Source organism: Mugil cephalus, chromosome 15 (assembly GCF_022458985.1).
Source record: "Mugil cephalus isolate CIBA_MC_2020 chromosome 15, CIBA_Mcephalus_1.1, whole genome shotgun sequence".
NCBI lineage: Eukaryota > Metazoa > Chordata > Actinopteri > Mugiliformes > Mugilidae > Mugil > Mugil cephalus.
Window position 1 is genome coordinate 19,616,109 of NC_061784.1, and position 13,815 is coordinate 19,629,923.

The 13,815-nt window shown below is 43.5% G+C and overlaps 1 protein-coding gene across 6 annotated transcripts in view; it reads right to left on the reverse strand.

Moving 5' to 3' along the window:
- Positions 1-378: 378 nt before the first annotated feature.
- The window catches only part of nsd1b (nuclear receptor binding SET domain protein 1b), a 28,560-nt gene continuing 15,123 nt past the window's right edge, over positions 379-13,815 (reverse strand). For 5 of the 6 annotated variants that reach the window (XM_047606390.1, XM_047606392.1, XM_047606393.1 and 2 more), the window contains 16 exons: positions 13,421-13,457; positions 13,082-13,341; positions 12,849-12,986; positions 11,448-11,571; positions 11,156-11,356; positions 10,891-11,070; positions 10,075-10,231; positions 9,001-9,206; positions 8,805-8,917; positions 8,538-8,684; positions 6,339-6,461; positions 6,139-6,255; positions 5,323-5,464; positions 4,073-4,179; positions 3,776-3,980; positions 379-2,706 (listed from right to left, as the gene is read on the reverse strand). In XM_047606390.1, coding sequence (XP_047462346.1) covers positions 1,934-2,706; positions 3,776-3,980; positions 4,073-4,179; positions 5,323-5,464; positions 6,139-6,255; positions 6,339-6,461; positions 8,538-8,684; positions 8,805-8,917; positions 9,001-9,206; positions 10,075-10,231; positions 10,891-11,070; positions 11,156-11,356; positions 11,448-11,571; positions 12,849-12,986; positions 13,082-13,341; positions 13,421-13,457 — 3,030 coding nt within the window. In that variant the 3' untranslated portion in view covers positions 379-1,933. Of the gene's footprint in view, positions 2,707-3,775; positions 3,981-4,072; positions 4,240-5,322; positions 5,465-6,138; positions 6,256-6,338; positions 6,462-8,537; positions 8,685-8,804; positions 8,918-9,000; positions 9,207-10,074; positions 10,232-10,890; positions 11,071-11,155; positions 11,357-11,447; positions 11,572-12,848; positions 12,987-13,081; positions 13,342-13,420; positions 13,458-13,815 lie in introns of those variants that run through there. The other variant, XM_047606394.1, reaches the window with a different exon arrangement.

The window sequence follows — 13,815 nt, forward strand, 5'->3', positions numbered from 1 at the left end:
TACCCTTTTATTTTATCCATGATAAGGAAAAGAATATTTTATTAGCATTTGTAGGGATAACGTATCCAGTCTGGCTAGTTAGCATGCTAATCAGGCCTATTTCGAGAAGTAAAGCATATTTCTGTCCGTTTCTACCCAAACACTACATTAAACTTAGTTGCCAAACTGTATTTTTTATAACAGAACAACCACGTAAAATCACACATCTTTTACCCATGATAAGGAAAAGAATATTTTGAAAGCATTTAGCGACAATGTATCCAGAGAGGGTTAAATAAACAGGGGGCTTAAATAAACAGCAAACATGTGCTCACACGTTTTCTATGTAGCTTCATGTTAAACAAGTAAACCAAAAAGAAAGATGCCAGTACAAGGTGATTATTTCATAACTTCTTCTTATATATTTATATAGCAGGTCAATGGTTGAGATCTAACAGGTCATAATTACACTGGAATGAAACATTACTTGGGCAACTGTAAAAAGGCATTAGAAGGGGAACTTGGCTCTCACCAGCGCCAAACCATTCCTTAAAAATATCTCCAAAGAAATACACTCTAAGGCATTGGCAGATCACACACAGACAATATCAAGCTTGAAGACGGAGCGAAACAAGTGGCAGGAACACGTAAGTGAAGTGCGAGCGTCATGGCAAGAGTCTGTCTTGTTTCCAATCAAACTTTTTGTTTCCCCTCGATGGAGAGCCAACGGCGAGGAGAGAGAACGCCGACAACTCATCTTTTCTTCCTCCATCATTTGTGCGTCACAGAACAGTATATAAATAATGACTACAGAGAACGGCATACACACTGGAGCAAACTAAGTGCTACCTCTGCACCAGACACAGTCGAAGGAAAGGTGTTTCATGTTGTCCACTGTTCCAGGAGTCAGTCCAACAAGCTGCAAAACAACCTCAGAGATTGTCCACTTATGGTGTAAATACTTCTGTTGCATCTTTACCATAAACTCTTAATCCACTTGGTTATTTTTGGCATGAAATTGTCATCTCCATGCTTCTTGTGAACTAATAGTGTCAGCTGCAACTCAATCTGTTGATTGATGATTTAGGAAAAGGAAATAATTCCATTGGACTGTAGCCGAACCCGTTGCATGGTCTGATCTCGAAGCACCGACTAACAATGCGAGGCATTGAGAAAAAAAAGGAAAAAAAAATAGAGAATAGAGAGGAGACTGGTAATAGTGGAAGCTCCAGACAGTGGACAGATGATGGCAGCAGTTTGTGTCCAGCAAAATCCAAATTACTTAAGTCCGCTGACCATGTTGAGTCTGGTAGAGAGGCTTGTTGGAGGTTTGACAGCGAAACCAAACTTATAAACGATACAGAGGACTCCAATAGCTTTAATTATGGTTTGTTTCTGGTACTTATGTGATCACAGCCACCCACGACCTGCACAGACATAAACATACTCCTGATCTAATTCAGTCCCATGAAGTCTCTCACGATGACCTGAACCTGTTGAGTCATTTGTTGACAACTCGTCTCTACAACCACAGATTTTGAAGGACGCGTATGACACCTGAAATAACACAGTGAAGAGAACCAGCAGGTGAACCTGTGAGAAAACGAATATACTCAAGTGAAGTTTACAAGTCTTGTGTTTTTACGCTCCTAATAGTTTTCTCGTTTGTGTCCCGTATGAAGGCTGCTAGCGCGCAGCGACGTCAGGAAGCGACTACAAGGACAAAACCACACAATGCGAGCATAAATAAACTGTGAAACTGTTGAGTATGTGTCAGTAAATAGATTTAAATTTATACAGTACTGATGATTTATTCCTTTATTTATAAACTTCACAATTTATGTTTTTTTTAAATTAATGTTTGTCCTAAAAATCCTCCCTCCATATAGACGACTGATGTTTGAATACAAAGACATTTCTGTAGTGAGTGTAGTAAATAATAGTCAACTGTGCATCACTCCTCTTCCTCCTCTTCCTCTTCTTCCTCCTCCTCCTCCTCCTCCTCATCGTCGTCGTCATCCTCCTCATCGTCGCCGTCGTCGTCCTCCTCCTCCTCCTCCTCCTCCTCCAAGTATTCCAGCCCCACCTCCTCCAACTCTGCCTCTTCATCTTCCTCTTGAGATTTCTGCCTCCCTTCATCGCCCTCCTCCACCAACTCCCCCTCCTCCTCCTCTTCCGCCAGCAGCTCCTCTTCATCCTCATCTAGGACGTCCCTCTCCTCCTCATACGAGGAGATGGGCGAGTAGTGCGGCAGGTCGAACACGTGGGGGCTGCTGAGAGCGTCGGAGCAGCTGTGGGGAGGCGAGGAGGCAGGAGCCGTGACGGGAATAGTGATGGGTACCGGGATGGAAAAAGCAGGAAATGACTCGGAAGCACGCCCGCCGCCGGCGCCACCGCCAACGCTGCTACCGCCGACGCTGCTGCCGCCGACGCTGCTGCCGCCCTCCTGGACCCTCCTGGGAGCGGGGGTCACGCCGCTGTTAGTGTTTTTGTCAGCCGGGGGGATGACGGCCATGCCCAGCCCGGAGTACTCCCGGATCTCCCCCGGTTCCAGCGGATCTGGTCCACAGGGGTCGTGTTCGCTGCAGGACAACTTTCCGTCCAGCTTGGAGATGAAGAGCAGGCCGTCGCGGTGCTGGGCGCAGTAAGAGCTGGGGCACATCTCGCAGAAGGACGCCGCCTCCTTACCGCAGACGTCGCACTGATGCCACGGACATTCCCAGCGACCTGCAACAAATATATACGCACAAAGGACGGTCAAGGGAGAGTAGAAGCTTCAACAACTGTTCACAAAATCTTTGGAAAATGCACTTCAGATGTGCATTCTCCAAAGATTTTTTATATGCACACTCAATGATAGCTGACTTTAGTGGGCACACCCCCAGACAACTACAACACTCACGTGGGATTAGTTTTCCCTGGGATGTCCTGTGATTTAGAAATGACCCTCCTACGTCTGTGTTTCTTGTGGCGTGTTCGCTGGGGATAAACAAACTTATGGCTCTGCTACTTTCCGCCTCACTCCTCTGCATGTCAGAGACGGCTTCGATCACTTGTAATGGACACTAAAAATATATTTTGATACTATTTATCCCGGGGAAGAAAACACCAATGACCTGTCACTATTTAAATCACCCCCCGACGAACACTTTAACGGTCGATTTAAGGATTTCATCCATCTAAACGGGCGAACAGTTCAGGGACATCTCAACTTTCCAGACTTTGAATTACAGCACATCCTTTATAATTCCCAAGTGACGAGGCAGAAAAGCAGAGAATCAAACCAAAGCCTTGAAAAAGTAAAAATTCACCCCTAAATCACGGAGATGTCATTTCACACCTAATTAGTTCTATCAGTGGATCTGTTCAGGTAATTTGCGGTGTAATTCGTACTTTACAAATCGTGGACATAGACGATTCGCACAGGATTAAGATCACAGACGATCTCTGTGATTATTAGAAATTACCGGACGTCCCCAGGTAAAACTAATCCCGTGCGAACAGCTGTTGACGGATGAAGATGGCGACATGAACGAGATTGTTTGGAGCAAAGCGGTTCAAAAGTTTGTCAAGCTAGCAAACAACAGAGAAGAAGTCGTGACGCCAACTTCAAGATAATTAAGGTAGTTAATGCTGCAGAGGCAAGCGGCGCAAAAATACCGTATCACAGAATGTCACGTACGCAAATGGTGAGCACAAAACGGAAAATCTTAGAAATGCAAAGCCAGAAAAATGCATTCTGGACTCCCACATTCAAGAGATTGACATCTCCACTGTACCAACACCAACCACTGACCTGCAGGCCTCTTGGTGAGGTTGAGGCAGTCTGCGTGGTAAACTTTGGGACATCCAGGTCTCTTACAGGAAACCATCTGTCCTCCGTCTCCGCAGCTGAAACACTCGTCCTCTCTTTCTTTGGTCAACACCACCTTCTTCTTCTTCTTGCCGTGGCCCCTTCTCTTCAGCTTACGGCCTTTGTCGTCCTCCTTTGGAGGGTTGTTCTGGTTCGGAGAGAAGTGAGCAAAGAAGTAGTGAGATTGTACGTCAGCTTGTTTGTCAGTATATGTCATTTATTTTGTGTCATTCCTCTCACCTTTGGCCTGACGCCCAAGAAGCCGCTGCAGTTTGGTGCTCCACATTTACAAACCGTCTTCCCGTTCCCCAAACACTCCAGGTTGTAGTTGAAGGTGAGCTCTGTGCCTGAACAGATAAACATGAACAACTCAGGCCTTCAACGTTTTTCAGGCCAAGGACCTAAAACTGATGGAGAGATTAAGTATAATTTCCATTATTATTATAATTTTGCATTCAATATGAAGATTCAAAATTCAAAAAGTGTGGCCATGCAACTGCCGTAAACATAAACACACTTGACATAAACACACTGCAATGTTAGCGTCTCTTCTGCTAATATGTGCTTCTGGATTTAACCCGGGGACTGAACAGGCTCACGGCCAATTGTGGGAAATCTGACAGTCAACTTGTGATACGCAGCCTCGTGATTGGCTCAGAAGCATTAGGGGCGGGGCCTACTGTGTACAGGAAGCTCCTGTGTCGCTGAATGAATGAAGTTCTGACTCTTTAAAGAAATTCAAATTTGTGGGAGAAAATTGTGGGGGGAAATTTAAAAAAAATATGAAAAACGTCAACCCCTCCCTGCAGTACCTCCGTGGATCATACTGATCAAGTCCAAAAATTATTTTAGCATGCAATGCAGCAAGTAATGTCAATAATGTACACCTTTCCTTTAAATTCATGTGTTTTTAACATTATTCCACACATTAAACATATTATGCAAAATTATGCAAAAAAGTTATTTTAATTGACTTTTACGTGTTTTTACATGTGTAGCAGCTTGTGCTGTGATTAATTTGCATTAAAAGTCCTATACAAATAAAGTTTGATTTGATCTGATTAATGTTTTTAAACATGTACAGCTTATAGGAATTACGCTACCTACAAATGGGGTTCAACCGTTTGAAGGTAGCATAAGATTTCTGGTCACATGTTAATGTTCGTGGACTATTTGTTATTTGGTAGTTCGTATGGATCATTGTCGAGTCCAATTGTCCTTAATTCGATCTGATAATCCACATTTTTCCTGGTCTGGCTGTATTTACTGATACATTTCAGCATGTTTTTGCCCTCACGGGGGCGTGGCTCCGGGCAATGCAACGGTTGCCTGGCAACCGTGTGTTTTCACGACCTGCAGCTGATGTAACAGCAGGCAGTTTGTGTACACGACTTCTAATCTTCTAACAACAAACTCTTCCTTGTTGCTTCACATAATCACGTCCACGTTTCTCTCACAACTAAAAACCAGCCAGCGAAGAAGCATCGTACCTGCACTGATGTCGACGAGAGCGAACAGTCCCACCCGGGTGTCTCCGCTCACCGTCCACTTCTGCGTCTCGCAGTTCGGCTGACAGCAGTGGTTCATGAAGCGAGCCTCGTTCCCCTTCGGCCCAGCGTCGATGATCCGGTCCTAACGAAACACACTTCAGTTACAAATCTAGCAGACAGCTCCTTCAGTGTGTAGGTGTGTGGCAGCGTAGATGCAGAGATTAGTGTCTCCAGGTTTTTGTGCTGTAACCAGTGCAGGCAGCACCCGTCTGAACTTTTAGTACCGTAGTCCACTGCTAACGGTGAGCCTGCCTGCATGGAGATGTTGTACTGTGTCAGATAAAACACTGTCGGTTCAATTTTGGTATCAACAAAGACACTTTCAACCAGGAACCACAAGAACAACTCCTCAGACTGAGCTGATTGTTTACCTGTTAAAAAAACATCTGATTACAACACTCATCTTTTTTACGTTCCTGTGTCGAGCATGTTTAGTTTTGTCATTTTTTGTCTCTGTCTCTGGTTAATGATGACCAAGGACTCCTCTATCCAAGGTTTTAATTGTCAATGAAGTATTTTAGGCTCAAAATACTTTCACTCTAATAAAGAAAAGTTTTATTTTGCTGCCTCACGTCTCAGGTCTGTTCGTTTCGACTAGATTTTGGATAAGGTGTCAATGTGAGGGTTAGCTTTGACTGTAATTTGTTTTGTTTCCCATATTGAAAATGAATGTTTGATGCATGGACGAGATAAAAGCCACCTACTGCTCCTTTTAAAAAGTGTACACTGGCACTAGTCAACTTGAAGCCGCCGTACCTTGTCCAGAGTTAACATGTAGAAGTTGCAGATGTCGTTCTCCTGAGCGTGTCTGATCCTCGACCTGCACTCCTCCTCGTCGATCACCTCCCCGACGTACTCGCTCACAAAGTGACCCTGACACACAAACACTCGTCGTTTATGAACACAACCTCTGCAGGAAGGTACGAGCATCGGCATCAGGAGTCTGGCGCAGTTACCTTCTTGATGTCGTGGACACAGCGGAGGCCCCAGCCTCGGGACAACGTCCTGAAGATCTCCACCTGGCTGTACTGACGCTTGGTGAAGGCCTGGTTGAGGCAGCGGTCCCCCGCCGGGCAAACCTGCAAGATCAGAGTTCTTCAGTACGTTTACATGCACATGAAAATTTAAAAAAAAAAGAGTTATAGCCTTAATCCGACTTTAACTGGACAATTCAAATGCATATAAATTACTAAAAAAGAAGGTAACGGAGCCGGGAGAAGAACAATAAGTAGCACAAACATTATATACGAGATTAAAAAAGCTGAACTATTATCCATCTGGTTGTGGTTTGTGATGCCGGTTGTGATGCATGAACTGTTTATTACATTACGTAAGAGGTCAACTGGAAAGAGCGCATTATTGACATGGTATTAACCCACTGACAAGACACATATCGCCACCTAGTGTGGAGGAGGAGGAGGACATGTTCCCGTTAGTTAAGTGATTTTCTCTGTTGCAAGTAAACTGGGACGAGGGCCACATTCAGAAAGATGAATTTCGAGATTAGATTATGTAGATTTAATTTTTAATTTTTTTCTTAAATCAGGTCGACAGAGCTTCTCCTCACCTCAGCTCTCCAGGGAAGTTTTTTAACCATAATGAAGACATAATTACACCTCAGTACAACATACAGCTAGTTCTTAACCTCTTGGACCCGGCTGTATAACAGCTCATCGTTTTGTAACAATTAAGCTACTCTGAGAAATTAATTTCCCTTGTGGATCATTAAAGTCTGTCTCAGTCTAAGTATGAATAAAAAACACAAATTATTCCAGCAACAGTGGGCCACGGGTAAAAGTGCTTGACAAAATAGAGTGAGAATAATTATTCATATGAATTTGTCAATAAACTTTAAGATGAAATGCACTCATACTTGAAATAACTGAGAAACAGTTAACATGAGTATTAACATAAAATCAAATCAAATCAAATAAAGAGCTCTATCTGAGTAAAACACTAACTCCTCTCTCTATCCACCTACACAGTTATGTATTATTGGCTCCACGTGGCAGAATGTGAAGTATCTTCCCAAATATGATAATTAGGCCGTCAGTCGATTCAAATATTTAACGACAGGATTGCCAAAAGTTAATTAATGTTTTCATGTTTTTAATACTCCTGTTGACACAGGAGTGGACGAATACGTCCACGTCAATGATAAATACTGTCCGTATTCAATTCACATGGGACAGGAAATGCAGGTAACTTTGTCTTGGTGGAATAACCTTTTTTTTTTTTTCCGTGGTTAGCCTCCGGTTTAATAAAGCATTGGACGGTTCTTAACCCAATTTTAGCAGTTTCTGCTTCAGTCTCCTTGGATGTTTTTTCTAGTTGATGCATAGCTATGATTTGACTCTTACCAAACATTTTTTCCACAACCACGAGGTGTGTCCTCCCACATGGTTGTTTAAGAAATGAGTCACTACTCATTGCATCAGTTGGGGTAAAATAACGGCTGGCAGATAATCAATCACCCGCGCAGTAATTATCCAATAGGAGGCTTGTACCTACTTCCTCGGTTAAACCGTTTTTTTTGTTGTTTGTTTTTTTTGGCCAGACTGAATGCGCGGTTCTTTCAAAGAACAGCATTTATAAACCTTTGACGGTTTGGAGGACAATTACATCTGCTCATACTAATCATTGTATTTGTGCTCCTAGCTGTCGCCTGTTTTTCCATCTATGTCATTCTGTCTTCATATGAATGTTCTGTAAATAGTTTTGTGCTATTTAATACAGTAACATAGTGCATGTGCTGTAAGGAATTGTTTGTGCTTGTGTATTGTGATATACAGCATGTGAATGTGGTGCTGCTGGGGAAGCTTTTTTATGTTTTCCACGGTGCTAACAGCCAACTCCATGCTTTGATGCACGCTTTCTGACGTGCATTGTATTTGTAAATTAATTTTATTGTTTTCTTTATCCCTTTTTAACCTACGATGATAATATCTTTTATTGAAGTTCACCTTTAAGATGCCCTTTACCACCTGGCTGGGGTTTACAGCTGGAAATTAGCTTCATTAGCTAAAGCTGAACTATTTATTGACATTTTGCAGAGTAGATTAATAGGAACTGTCCACGTCACAATAAACTGATAAAGTAAAGTAAAGTAAAGAAGGATTCGTGACGATGTGAGTGTGGTGGAGGTGGTTCGGTACCTGTGGGTGGCATTCGTACAGCAGCATGCGGTTGATGCACTCAGAGTCCATTCCACACGGACTCTCATCCGTCGCCTTGCAGTTACAGCGGGGGATCTCCGATAGGTCAGCGGTAAAGATCTGAACCTTTCCTATTGGTCGATTCACCTGAGTCAAAAAGGTGTAAATCAGGGTTTTTACTTTAGACTTCAATCTATAAAAAGTTGATACAACCCAGCTAGTGTTTTAGTTTAGCTAAGTTTTACTCAAACAAGACTCCTCCCTGACCTTTATGTGTTTGTACGGCGGCGGCTTCCTGTCGTTCTTCCTGTCCTCTTGAAGCTGCCGAAGCTCCTTCTCCGCCTGCAGCTCGCGAAATCGCACGGCCGCCTCCTCCAAAGCTGAGGGGACACGTCGACAATCGGGACACCACGTTAAGACGGCACATACAGCACCACTAAACAGATTTCAGTACGACTTTTACCTTTCCTGTAGGTCGCATCGACACCTTTGCCCATTTTTTCTTTGCTGTTTGCGTCCACGTCCATGTACGGGAAGACCCGGGCCTGGTAGGTCCACAGGTAGTCGTTGGAGCCGAAGAAGTGAACGGGAAACTCCCCGACATCGTGCCGCATCCGCTGGATGTTCTCAGGGATGGTTTTGGGATGGCTGACCTCTGCAGGCCACCACCTTTAAAGAGCGAGAAAATAAAAACCATGAGGAACAAAATAACAGAAAATAAAGGATAGAATGCCTCAAATGTTAGTTTCGTCGGAACATACATTGTGTTGCTGCCTGCTTTTTCTTTTGGCGTAAATGCTAATGTGAGCATACATGAATACAATGGCAATACCACTGACAGTATACACTATGGACAAACCCATCATGACGGCACCTATTGGTTTTTAAACCTCAAAAATGAAGCTCGAATGAGCTTTACTCCACCCACACACGAATATTCCAAATTTGGACGTGGAGGGGGGGTCGTGTTGGATGTTAAGACCCGTCCACCCAACTCTCCGCTACCTGTTAGCTCAGGCTAGCACCTGTCACTCAAAGCAGGAACGCCCTTAATTATGCAGAATTTAAAACCTCAATAAAAAATGAATATTGAAATAAACTATTGAAACCAAAACACATTTTTGTACCAGGCTTTAAACATGTTTAATATCACTGTAAAGTTGAGCTTTTTAATATGGGGGTCTATGGGGATTTGCTCTTTTGGGAGCCTCAAGTGGCCACTCGATGAACTGCAGTTTTTTTGCACTTGCACGCCTGGGCAATACTGACATGTTTACTTGGCATGTTAGCATGCTAACGCTTGCAAACTAGCACTGAACAGCTGTGGCTGATGGGCAAGCCTCTAGTTTTGCAGATATCTGGCCATAAACTTGAGTAAAAATATTATTTGACAGTGGTGAGATGAAAAGCTATTATGGTTCATCCTCAGGAGAACATGAAAAACACTTGGAAATCCATCCCTGTGTAAAAGCTTCTGTTAGAAAAAATATAGAAATAATATAGAAGAAGAGGCCGAGCAAATATTCAGTACGCTGACCTGTAACGTCCAACCTTCACCCAGAGGATATCCTTGTAGCGAGGCTTCTTCCCGGCCTTGCAGTCGTTGCAGTACCAGCTGCCTTTAGGCATCTCGATGTTCAGACACTCCCGGTGAAACGCAGCAGGGCAGGACTCACAGCAGAGCAGACTGCCCCCTGGAGGAAAACGAGAGGAATGGCATTCAGAGCGCACAAATCACAGTTGCGTCTGTGCACGTCCATAAGCAGCACTGCAGCCGCTTTTAGCTCATTGTTGTGGTTTTATGGCACATTTTCTGCTCAGCCTCCAAAAAAACAGACAAAGCTAACTATTTAGCAGCTAATGAGTCAGACATTTTAGTTGGTGGAGACCAAAACGTAGCTAAAAGAAGTGTGATTTTATTTACTGTTTACATTTCTACTGTAAATTATTAACTAAACTGTAACTTAACCCCAGTGAATGCAGCTTTCAGGAACAAATCTTGATTAATACCTTCACAACGGATCTACTACTAAGAGCCTACACTGTAGTGGATACGCTGGTGAAAGCATTTATACTTTATATTTACCTTTGTGTTGAGTTTCTATGTCAGAGTTCATACATTTTCAACAATATCTACTTCTCATTATTCAAAATTAATGAATTAAAATGAATAATTAAGATATTGCAGCTCCATTTTTTATAGATATGGTTCAGAATCAAGATTATTGACATTTTGTCCAGCATGATACCACAAGTGTAAAATTGGTAATTGTGCAATTTATCAGCTGCAATTTCTACGTAATACAATAAATATCAAGGTGAAATAAAATTTGAATCCAACTGGATCCGGTACCTTCGGTGCAGACGAAGCACCAGCTGACGTTGACGTGTTCGTGGTTCTTGACGCCGCGGCGTGGGGTGAAGTGGTTCGGGCAGACGATGCTGTTGTTGGAGAGCACGACGGTGCCGGCTGCCATGCACAGGTCTGTAGCATGATAGGCCACCGGGCAGCGCACGCATCGGACCAGACGACCTGCAGCAACACACACACGCAGGAGAACAGACGTCAGCAGGCGGTTAAGGCACAGCGTCGTCTACGCGTCTCTTCATTTCTTTACCCTTGGAGATGGTGGAGCTGTTGGGGTTGGCGATGAAGCAGGTGAGGCAGACGTGGATCGAGCAGCGGAAGCCGCGGTTCACGGGGGCGGTCGGGGCGAAGTTGGCGATGCACTCCCCGTGGTAAAACTTCCCGCACACGGGAATCATGCAGCGTCGCACGTCTTCACTGCGCTTCTTACACACGAAGCAGGTGTGGACGCCTGGCAGAAAAAAAAAAAAACGTTACATTACTGGCTTTTAGCCCCGCTGACACTCGCCACGTGCACCCTTCAAGCTTTAAGGCAGACGTACCGGATTTGCATTCAGGACAGATGAACTTCCCTTTCGGGGCCTCGGCCAGAGAGATGCAGGCGAGGTGGAAAGCTCCACAACACTGACCCTCGCAAAGCAGCAGCTCCCCCGTCTTCTCACACACCTGAGACAAAAAGGACGTGATGTAATAATAACGTGATGTGGGATTCAGAGCAGAGAGCTGTGGAAGCTGTTGTGAAGAAATGAAAAACTCCTCCAAAGATGAGGGATCACTTACAGGAAACATGTTGAATTAAACACAGTCTGTGGTATAAACATTGTTAGAGACAATTTTCTAACTTGAATTTGTCCCCTTCCAACACTGAAAATCTTTAAATTTTGTGAGTCAATTAAATTGACTGCATAGTCGTCTCCTTCTGCTCCATCACCTCCACCAACACCTGTATCTAGACTCAGAGGGGTCCTGTCTCTATCCACTACAATTTTTTCTCGACAAACTTCTTTCTTCAAAAAGGTTTTGCTCCGTTCATTCGTTACCAGGCCTCTATTACACTAGTTCAGCGTGACAAAAGCTCATTTATTCAGTCCTGGCTGAAGACTCTAGTAGAGGACCTGCGATAAAACACCAACCACTCGAACTGAGAGCGGGCTCTTCCACTAAGAGGTCTTTTCTCACTTAAGAGTGTTTCTTTGTTATTTGAGCACCTAGTGACAAGACTCTCTTTCCCTATTAATCCATCAGACAGCGAAACCAGAAAACAACTGGTTCTGTTTTAAGGCAAAAACACCTCAATTTTCCATCATTAACATGTCTTCTATCAAACTAATATAAAAAAAAGGTCAAAATATACATTTAGGTGTTAATTTCACTACACTTTGTCTGTGTTGCATCTCTAATTTACTCCTAAATTCACAATTCGTAGCTCTGTGAGGCTCGTCTCTACTCCAGCATATGAGGTACCGTTGTGAAGCTCTTTTTCTCCTGCAGGAGTCTGTTGGGTCCAAATATGGTCATATCCTTTGTATTTGCAATCAATTGTGAAAGCAGAAAAAACGATCTGGAGCTAAACTTGATCTCTCATTGGTTGGTGCCGATTTCTGACAACGTGATTCGTTCAAAGTGTCACGTGACTGGATATTCTGCCCGTGAAGTCTTTTCTAAGAAGAAAATTACAGTTCAGTTTACAGTGATAAAAAAGAGAAATCCCATTTTCCCCCTGGAAATATCTGGAAATCTAATATGGTAACAAAATAAAACAACAATTTTGAACCTCATTTTTGCTTTTAATTAGATTTCTGTTCAGGAAGTAGATAAATCCTCATTTGCATATTTAAATATAAATTTTAACACAATAAAATATCGCAAGTTTCGTGGTGACATCTATTCGTGAAGTCTTACGTCGTCTGTCACGGTTACATTAAAATAGGTCAGAAGCTCACCTGACAAATGTTCTCCTTCATGGAGGCCGGCCCTCCTCGGTCGCCTATGATCTTCCTCGTTGGTAAAAGAGCGTCATCGCACAGCAACAAGTCGTCCTTCATGGAGGAGAAACTGTGGTCCAGGCTGGACGCTTCGCCCTTTGGAAGAAAAACAACAAGCGGCTGTATAATAACAACTTATAATTTGAAGTAGGTAAAAAAAGAAAAGTGAAAGGAAAAGTAAGATGGCTGACTTCTGACTCGTCCTTTTTGACCTCCTGAGCCGTGCTGTCGTCTGGCTGAGGGGGAGGATCAAGGTCGGCTGGCGCTGCCTCCACCGGACTGGGTTTGGGTGGAGCTGGTGCTGGTGCTGGTGCTGGAGCGGGGGGTTCAGGGGAGCTGGGTTTGGTCTGAATGGAGGGTGTAGAGGAGGAAGTCTCTGGGGTCGGCGTAGAGGTGGAGGTGGAGGCTGCAGGTGGTTTACTCTTTGATTTTACAGGTGGTGCTGTTGAATCTGGGAAAAGGAAAACTGTTTTAGACGTAAAGTAGGAATGGTGTTTAATAAATATCATTCAACACTTTGAGTCACTGACCGGACTGAGGAGCAGGATTGTTCTTCAGTGTTTTGACCTGTGAGAAAAGAGACACATTATCAGGGAGTATTCACGTTAAAATGACAAAAACTTCTCCCAAGAAAGAACAAAAATGATTCTAGTCACTGCAACTTTCTTCAGAACATCAAAGAACAACCAGCAACTTTGACGTTGCCTCTGTGTCTGGACCAAAACGTTGCTCTTAAACGCACCACAAAGACTATAGAGTACTGGTACATACGAAGTGAACCTGGGAGGACATAACCCTCCATACCAGCAGGGGGCAGTAGTCTGTATTTGTTATTGTAAAGGGAAACAGGAAAAGCTATGAGCTGGCTTCTTCTGAATCATGTCGTCATTTGAACTTCGTATACTTTGGTCAGTTTTGTTTCTCT